Source organism: Eschscholzia californica, unplaced genomic scaffold (assembly GCF_041429995.1).
Source record: "Eschscholzia californica isolate CP2 unplaced genomic scaffold, dmEscCali1.0.p SCAF_4, whole genome shotgun sequence".
In the NCBI taxonomy this organism is placed as follows: Eukaryota; Viridiplantae; Streptophyta; class Magnoliopsida; order Ranunculales; family Papaveraceae; genus Eschscholzia; species Eschscholzia californica.
Window position 1 is genome coordinate 1,648,803 of NW_028238461.1, and position 9,730 is coordinate 1,658,532.

General features: G+C 33.4%; 1 protein-coding gene and 1 long non-coding RNA gene across 2 annotated transcripts; both read left to right on the plus strand.

Moving 5' to 3' along the window:
* Positions 1-1,246: 1,246 nt before the first annotated feature.
* Positions 1,247-3,338, plus strand: TIM9 (Tim10/DDP family zinc finger protein). Its single transcript, XM_086638280.1, has 2 exons — positions 1,247-1,434; positions 2,998-3,338. The coding sequence occupies exons 1-2, from the start codon at positions 1,340-1,342 to the stop codon at positions 3,182-3,184; spliced, it is 282 nt and encodes a 93-aa protein (XP_086494406.1). The 5' UTR covers positions 1,247-1,339; the 3' UTR covers positions 3,185-3,338.
* A 667-nt stretch (positions 3,339-4,005) lies between these two features.
* LOC147541363 (uncharacterized) lies at positions 4,006-4,629 on the plus strand. Its single transcript, XR_015224267.1, has 2 exons — positions 4,006-4,255; positions 4,450-4,629. It is a non-coding gene; the product is annotated as an uncharacterized LOC147541363 (long non-coding RNA).
* The last annotated feature ends 5,101 nt before the right edge of the window (positions 4,630-9,730 follow it).

Genomic DNA, 9,730 nt, shown 5'->3' on the forward strand with positions numbered 1-9,730 from the left:
ACGTTGGTGAAACAAAAGGAAAACAAAAAAGAAACCAAAAATATTTCACTTAAGATTTTTACCTTGGAAAATTGATTGTGTTCCCAGGGGGTGGCCTAAACTTTTAGGGTTAATTCGGTTTGAGCCCGCAATTTGTCACTAACTCGCTATTTTGGCGTCAACAAGTGTCATGTCGTTCCATTTGGTAAAGGCCAAAATCTTTTCAACTTTTTCAGAAATGTCCCTGGGGGCCGAAATAGAATTAAACCTAAAAAACTTGGCCAGCGTTTGGGGAAAGCTAAATAGTTTTCGGGGTGTCAAAATTTTAAAAGGAATATGTAGAATTTTAGAAATTTTCCGGGGAAATAAAAAAAAAACACTCCACCTCACCTCACTCTCTCTCCACCTCACCTCTCTCTCTTCTCCGACAAGGTCGCCGGCCGGAAAATATGTTTCCCATAAAATATGAGGTGAGGTGTAGAAAGAGAGGTGAGGTGTAGAAAGAGAGAGAGAGAGAGAGAGAGAGAGAGGGGTGAGGTGGAGAGAGAGTGAGGTGAGGTGGAGGGTTTTTTTATTTTGAAACATATTACCCATAAAATATGTTTCCCCGGAAAATTTTCAAAATTTTACATTATTCCCTTTAAAATTTCAAACCCCGAAAACTATTTAGCTTTCCCCAAAGCGCTGACCTATTTTATTTCTTCTCTTCTCCTATTGGCAGAGAAAGGTCTTTCTCTTAGCTGTCGAGAGTAGAGAAAAAGAAGAGAAGAAGAAAAATAAATAATATTTTTTTCTTGAGGTGAAGGTTGTCAAACAGAGTTTGCCAACCGACGACTTTGAAACAAACGGCTTAAAACTCATCTAACTAAATTATTTTATACCTTTAGTAATCCAAATTCAACAAACCATGAATTCCACTTGGTTTGAGATTCGAACCTGGGACGTCTAAGATTTTCGGAGTTTATGTCAACACTTTCAATTACTTGGGCAACCACGTATTTGACCTTTTCGACATATTTTGTGATGAATGGTTCGACATCGGATACTTGATTTGCCCGTCGCGGGCAAGTGCCCACACTGGACTTTGTTCAAGAAACTTTTGGTCTGAAGCTGCATGCTAAGTCAAGAGGTACCCATAGGTGCCCGAACGGCCTGAACTGAAGGCAAACTCCTAATAACCCAATTATATCGGGCCTATTCTATCCAGGGACACGATGGTCATTTTGGAAATCGCATTCTTGAGCTACTAGGGTTTTAGACGAAGCCACAGCCCCCCTAACTAAGCTGAAACTCAAAGGGAGGTTAAAAAGAACAACTTTCTTTTCCGTGAGGGGCGAAACCCTAAGTTGCGAATTCGAAGATGGACAAAAATATGCTCCAAGAACTTGGTTCTCTTCCTGAGGAAGATCAGCTGAGAATGTCTCAGATGATCGAACAACTCCAGCTCCGTGACAGGTACTAAGTTTTCTGTTTAATTTCTTCCATATAGATGATATCTACTACAAGAAAGGTTTTTGATTTCTGATTGGTGTTCGAATGGATAACTCCATTAGTTTAATCTGTTATTCCGCATCAAACCGATCTTTGTTCATCTAGGAGGAACACACTAGGTTTTTCAACCAGTCCGTCAGTTACTAACTTGGTGATCTGAAAATGATTAATTATCTGGTTTAGGGTTCATTGTTAATTTTGACAAATCCAATTTTTTAATGATTGTCTCTAATTATGAAGGAGAAATTGAAACCCTGAGTTATAGATATCAGACTGATATTGGTCGAAATCCCAAATAGGAGTATTTCCTATCCACTAGTTAATTAGCACTACTCGCTTCCAACTCAAATTTGACCATCATTGTACGACTTCTCTAAGTTGACTTGAACTATTTTGTTACCTTTTCCATTGTGATTCATCAAAAGTGTTCGTCAACCTGTTAATTTTACTTACTTTTAGGTTATCATAAATCGCAATTCTTCATCCGATTATGTGTTCATCTCAATGTTTTCCGATACGCTGATCACTTCGGTACTAGTACACAGTATGCTACCATGTGAGTATCGGATACACTAGGGTATATATACTTCTTTTGTATGCCATTTTGAATTGCAATACGTTTTGAACTATTTTCTTAGATTATGTATACTCTTTAGGATGCATTTATAGTAGATACACCTACTCTTAGACATCTTTTCTCCAATAAAACTTACAATCTAACAAGTTAGTTAAAAAAATTGTCGAGTTTATAAATTTTGTACAAAGATTTTAAGTTAATGAATACTAAAAGTTCCGGTACGCTAATTTTGGGATACTGGATCGTGAGCCCACCCAAAATTTGTACGGGGCAGCGGGTACACAAGGGGGAGGAGAGTATTTGGTAACTTTACTATACGTCTATACCTTGCTTACCACTAGGTTATCTAGGGTAATGGCTGAAGACTTGAGATGTTTCAAAAGATGATTTTCCATGTTTAAAAGTTAGTAGATGCATATGCCTCGAGACATGCCTTAGACGATTTGGTCAGTTTACCCATCGAGGCGTACACATCCATAGACAAAAACAAAATGTACAACAGTACAAGCATTGATTAAGTTTATGCAAGATAGGAAGCAAACGTTTATATTTCTTGTTTGTTAACACTTAAGCATTCTCCTATATAAATGTGTCCGGGCATTCTCCCATTTTCCTTTATATTATTGTAGCAATGAGAAAAAGACTGTTATGTTATCTTTCTATATAAATGTGTTATCAGTTTATCTTTTTCGGAGTAAGCCCTCTTAAGGGGGGAAAACGTTTTCTGAAACATTGAGTTGATAAATAGTAGTACAAGTGCTTATATTCAATATTCTCATATTAACGAACAGAAATTGTCTTCTAGATTCCATTTCACAAGGGATTTTAGGGTTTAAACGGTGATGTGATGAGTTAGAATCTTCGAACTATTACTTTATACAGAAGCAGAGCGTTTTGTGCTTCCTTCAATTTTATTTATATTTTTTATTTTGAATTCAATTAAATTGCAGTTTGAGGATGTATAATTCTCTAGTGGAGAGATGCTTCACCGACTGTGTAGACAAATTTACCCGCAAATCACTTGACAAACAAGAAGAATCCTGTGTGCGTCGTTGTGCGGAGAAGTTTCTGAAGCACTCCATGCGTGTCGGAATGAGATTTGCAGAGCTCAACCAAGGAGCGGCTACACCTGATTAATTCACTGATCAATTCCCTACGGAAGAAGTTAGTTCCCGAGAGATTTGTTTTCTGTTCTTAGATAAAGAGAAAAAATGTTTGATATTTTGGTACTATTATTATGTTCTTGGTTGGTTTTGAATAATGAATTAAAACTTTGAGTTGCTGTACCAAAGCCAAAGCTACTGATTTCCTTGATGCTTCACTGTTAACTATTTCTCTATGTAAACAACTCTTATATCTTTGCTAGATCTTGAAAACCCTAGAAAATTACTAAGAAAAAGGACCTTTTTTGAGATAAACCCTAGAAAAAGGACCTTTTTTGAGATAAACCACAATCCAACAAATTACATGGTTTGATGTTTTTGACTCTTTTGAGTACAACATGGATTTACTAAAGAAAATTACAACATGAATCTCACAAAAGTAACGACAACATGAAAGAAAAGGAGTACAAGATTGTTGAAAATTAAAAATAAAAATACCCTAAAAGTTACAGATTAAGAATCTTAAAGATTACAAATGAGATGACTTAAAGGTCATGAATCTTATTATACTTAATTATATACAACATGAGAGATGAACTACGGTACCATCAAGAACATCACCAATTGTCTCGGAGTACTTACCCACGTGGTAAAAAAAAAAAAAAAAAATTAAGACACATGTAAGAAAAGCCCCTTCATTATTAGTAATTAATTGAAAGGAAATCCTAATGATTTCATTTTAAATAAAAAAATCTGAATGATATTAGTAATTAATTGAAAGGAAATCCTAATGATTTCATTTTAAATAAAAAATCTGAATGATTGTATTTTAGATAAAGAAAATCTTGTTGATTTTGTGTTTGAATAGAATACATTTTTAGGGACTTCAACCTCTATATATTATCCCATTTGTACAAGTTTAGGGAGAGAAAAATAAGAAGCAAATTTTATAAGAGTAAAATGTCAAGCGGAACGAGGAATACAATTGTGATATTCATTGTAGTATTTGTTATCATAAACGTGTTTATTCATCAAACTTCAGCAGGTCAACAGAATAAATGTGTGGGAATATGCTTTAAAAAATGTGGTGGTACTATCAATCCAGGTACAATAGATTCTCGGTTTATAGTTTTAATACGAAATTTGAACATCAACTTTCAAAATTGAATCATTATATTAGTTCTATCATTTTTCAATCTGGGGGCACCAGTAAACAAAACTCCCAAACTATAAATAATATAGTAATTCTTTATTATGAATTTGTTCTTGTTGTAAAAATTGGTGATTATTGTTTTGCAGGTTGTTATCTCCCTTGCTTTAAGCAATGCATGCAAGGACATGGTTTAAACAATGGGTGAATGGTGCCTCGATTATCAATTACCAACAGTTTCTCATATAGCAAAAAATGAAAGAAGTTGTACTTTTATGGGTGATAATGTTACATAGTTTGTGATATGAATTAATAAAGTAATTTCTCTATGAAGATTATGTCGTTTTTTTATGAGATATTATAATAGTAAGTCATTCTCCAACAGTTCTCTCTGTTCTAGACTTCAAGTCAAGACAAAGATCTATATTTCTCAATCCTTGGTTGGAGTGGTAGGAGGTTTAGTCTTCCACCTTCAAAATCATATGTTCGAGACACACTGACAATATAAAAAGAAAAATATATTATTCTCCAATGCAACAATCTAAACCATAAAAATTTCTCATTTGACAATTTTATCTAATTTAAAATAACAAATTTTTTTAAATTATTTATGTCAAAATTACTCAAGCAGTCAGGCTGAAAGGTTCAACAACCAATTTTCCTGTTAAATAAAATGTCTTTAATACCAACAAAATTTAACTAGGGTTCAAAATTTTCTATTTCAATCATCAATTCAGCCTCCAATGAATTTAACAAAAAAAAAAAAAAAAAGAAAATTCAGCCTCCAATGCACTGCATTGAAAATGTCAAAAGAGAGTTTTTTTTTTGAAGCCACGGGAATCGATTTCCATTCATAAGTGATAAAATCACATTGTTTACATGGATGAATTGTTATTTCTCTCTTCCAACTTCATGAGAGTTGCATACCTTTAAATGCAAAGTGTCTCGTGAATAAGAAAGAAATTGGACTAGACTCTGACGAATAAAGATAGAAAAAAGATGAAAAGATCCTAAAGATCACAAATGAAAAGACCCTAAAGGTCAACAAAACAACTGAAATTACAAATAAAGAAAAAACTATTCAAACATCCCCGTCACATTCGTCGGTAAACCGCTATTGTCGCCGGAAAACTGCCACCATTGCCGGAAAACTGCCGTCAAAACCGGAAAAGCCACCGTCGTCTCCGAAAAGCCGCCACCTCCACTAAACACCAACACCCAAACTATCACTAAACACCACCAGAGAAAGCCCTCTCGCCGCACCACCACTGCCACCGAACACATTTTTGTGATTCTTCTTTCTTTTTACTGTTTTGGGTGATGCTGAACTAATCTCTCATCTTTCAACATATGAAGCAAAGATGTTATCCCAACATAATCAAGCCCTAAAAACAAGATCTTTGCTTCTTTCTACCATAACCCAAGAGAAGCAAGAACCCATAAAACCATGCAATCAACAAGAAACATTTTTGAAAGATCTCAAACTCCCCCAACCTTAGATTTCGACTGAAAATTCTTCACAGTAATGCAGAATCAAAAAGATTACAAGTAGATCGGAGAAATCCAAATTCAGAAACTTGTGTAATTTAAAGATTTTAGAGTGGGAAGAGAATTAGAATTAGAGATCTCAAACTTGTTAAATACAAATTTAAAGAATACCAGTAGATCGGATGGATTAAGTACTGGGAAAGTGTTTGACTCCATAGATCTGTATCAACCTGCAAGATTAGGATGAAGATGGCAGAAAAACTGGAATTAGGTTTTAGATCGTCGGTTGATTTAGCCGAAAAAGGGGAAGAAATGAAAAAGGAGAAAGAAACGAAATAGTAAAGCATAAAAGAGGAAGATCCGGCGAAGGGAGACCCTTCGCCGGAAAACTAGATCACGATCTCTCTTTCTCTCTCAAGGATGAAACTGTTCTCTCTCCATTTTTTTTTTTTTTTTTTTTTATGGATTCAAAAGGGCCAAGAATCATATATCTCCAGAATTTATAATTCCTGGATGAAGACATTCACATGTATTTAAAGTTCCAAATAAAATATAAAAATAGTTTTTTTTTTTTTTTTTTTTTTTTGTTGAACTGGATGAAAAGATTCAAATATAAAAAGGCCTAGTTGACAAGAAAATATCTCTTAAAAATAGTTCGAACCAAACAAGCAACCAACTTTATATTATTTTTCAGACTACCAAAGCCTGATATGGGCCGAAAGGTTAAAGCCCATTGTTCTTATTTTATAGGTCCCAAATAGAAACTCCATCTTCGGTATTTCCGTTGAGAGAAATTTTATGTACACCGTAAGTTTTTGTTATGCACACCGCTAAGACCATTGGGGGTGTGCACGAGCACGACGCCAACAACCATGACATAAACTAGTAAAAGAAATCTCAATTTATTTCAAGTTTCAATTTTTGTTCCTCCCCACTTCTTTAACAGATTTTGTAATGATAATGTTTATTTGTTCTCCTTTTTTTGCATGAAAATTTCCAAATTCATGATATTTTGTTTTTTGAATTCATTAATTACATATTTACCGCGCAGGGCCGTGCCTGACAATTTAGGGGCCCAGTGCGAAATTTTGATTGGGAGTGCTTTGAACGAACTCACATTGTTCTACACGTGAGATAATAACTAACCATTTTTGAGTAATTTGTGTCATAAAATTATAAATCAAATGGAGTAATGACGCTGCTACAAATTAGTCAACATTTCTCTAACCAATTTATTTTTTATTTCAATAAGTGTTTATCTTTATAGTAGTAATATTTAGAATTTGAGGAAAAGAAATTAATTTCTAGGATAAAATCTTAAGGCAAGGATTTTATTATGCTCCCGTGAAAAGAAATCCATGAAATCGATTTTTTATCATTAAAAAAACACAATATTTTTATGAACTTATTAGATGTTAGTATTTAGAAAGACATTGGAAAGATTAAGCTTCTCAAATTTACCATGAGATGTCTAAAGTTATGATTAGATTATTACCTTAGGACAACACATAAAATTAGATGCAAAAAAGATAAATTTGGTAAGAGAGAAAAGAATGGAGAAAGAAGAGAAAGCATGAGAGAGAGAGATCAAGAGTGAGGTTTAGCCCTAAGGTTTTGAAATTTAGAAAAATAAAAAAATTTATTCTACAAACGATTGAGCTCGAACACAAGACCTCCCACTTACTACATCAACACAACTAATTGCCTAACCAACTGAGCTATATTGTTTTTCTGTTATAAGTCTTTCATCTTTGACTTTAGTATCATCAATAAGGGTACAAGAATTTCCAAAAATAGGCCCCTTGTGGTGGGGGGCCCTGTGCGGGCGCACGGCCCGCACCCCCCACCACACGGCCCTGTTACCGCGGAACTTTTGAAGTCCAAGTTCGACAGGCTATGTTTTCGAACTTTTAGATTTTTTTGGTATCAACTCCACCTACGGAAACCTCATTATTCTTCTCTTAAATCCCAAGGAAGATTTGGTTGTACTTGAGTCAAGGCAGGGCTTAAGGCGCCTAAGACAATGGTATCAACCCTCCTCCCGTATTGGGCTTCAGCAACAGACATCTATAAGATTCAACCTCCTAGTTGATTTGATACGGGTTGACCCGTTAAGTTCTTGGTCGTTTCTTGACTTATTGTTCGTAGTCAGCTGATAATCATTTTTTGAATCATCGCGATTGTCTATAGAGTTGGAGGAGAAGAGAGAAAAGTTCTAAAAAATATATTAAAGGAATGGCACTTTACCAACAACTCTTATCAGTCTCAAAAAATGGTGGTAGAGGAAAAGGAAACCCAAAATTATGTACCCTAAATGTTTTTGGTTTCCCAGGAGGTGGCCATAAAAAAAACTACTACATACTTTGTTTTAATTATTGATAATTTAATTATTAATTATTAAAAAAAAAGGTTTTTAGTCCAACAATGTAAGTTTTTTTTTTGTTGAACTGTTGTAAGTTTTGTTTAAAGTTCAACAATAAAAGTATTGTAAAGACTATAAATAATCGGGGATTCTTGGTGTACTCCCTAACACACTTCACAGATGAGTTGGTTAATAAACCAAGAGCTGCTCTTTTCAGACTGTAAAAAGACTAAAACATCCCTTGTCTTATTGAGGAGAGTACACTAGAAATCCCCTATCAGCACGGTATAGATTTACGAATTATTTTTTATATAACACAGACCCTAATTGCTCTGAATGAACAAAAAAAAGAGTATGGGACTAGGTCATAGAGACCATGTCGCATGATCCATGACCGTTTTCTACAACCATTTTTTTTGGTTTTCTTTAGTTATTTGCCTAACTTTTTACTCAGAAGTGTTTATATGTCGTTTATTTGTTATTTTTCCTTGAAAGGCTTTATTGAGATTTTTAGGGCTTTCTTTTCTTTTTCTTTCTAACTAAATTCTACCAATTGTTTTTCTTTTATATTCTGAAAAGTTTGTTTTCCTTTTTTTTAATCATTTTTTCCTCGTTTTTATATCTTCTAGACTTTTATGCTTTTTCATTTCTGGCAATTTTTTACTTAAAATTCGTAGAGAACATATGTCAAACAAACTCAAACACCATTTGGTAACGGCAACTTGTTTGTTCATTATTATCTATATAATAAAACAGAAGGGAAAACGATGACTGGGACAAACATCCTTTTTTAATAAAGGATTATTGTTTTTTTAAAAACAATAATCCTTTCCTTCTTAGAAATAAAATAACTAATTTAAGAAAAAAAGAAACAAAATAAATTTCAAGAGTTAAAAAAAGAAATTAAAATCTCTCTCTCTCAATAAAATAATACTAACTAATTTAAGAGAAAAGAAACAAAAAAATTCTAATTTAAGAAAAAAAAGAAAAAAAAAAATTTCAAAGGTTAAAACTTAAAACCTATTTAAAAAAGGGTCTGTGGGTATATAGACCAAAATAATGTTCAAAAAAAGTTTATGATCCAATCTTCTCAAAATATGGATATTTAGTCCTTTTACATTATGGACATAAAACCCCTCACTTTCTAAACACATTACCGTCAATGTCCCACGCTCAAATTTGACGTGGAGATTTATTAACAAAAATTGTGGAGATTTATTAGCAAAAATATGGATATTTATTAGAAAAAAAATGGATAGAAACAAATCATAATTTCTCTCTCCTATAAACAGATTTGGAAAGCAAATTTTCTCTTTCCTATAAACAGATTTGGAAAGCAAATTTTCTCCTATAAAAATCCTAACCAAAACGAAACGTCATCACCACGGATATTTCCAAATCAAATTTCTCTCTCTTCTTTACAGATTTAGAAACCAAATCAGTTTTCTCTTTCCTATTATCCGAATCAATCAGAAACAAAAATCCTAACCAAAACTACTGTAAAGTATGTATAATTTATTCACAAGTTTTTTTTGCATGGTTATTTTTCATCATAAAGAAGTTTGTTTCAACGTTATGGT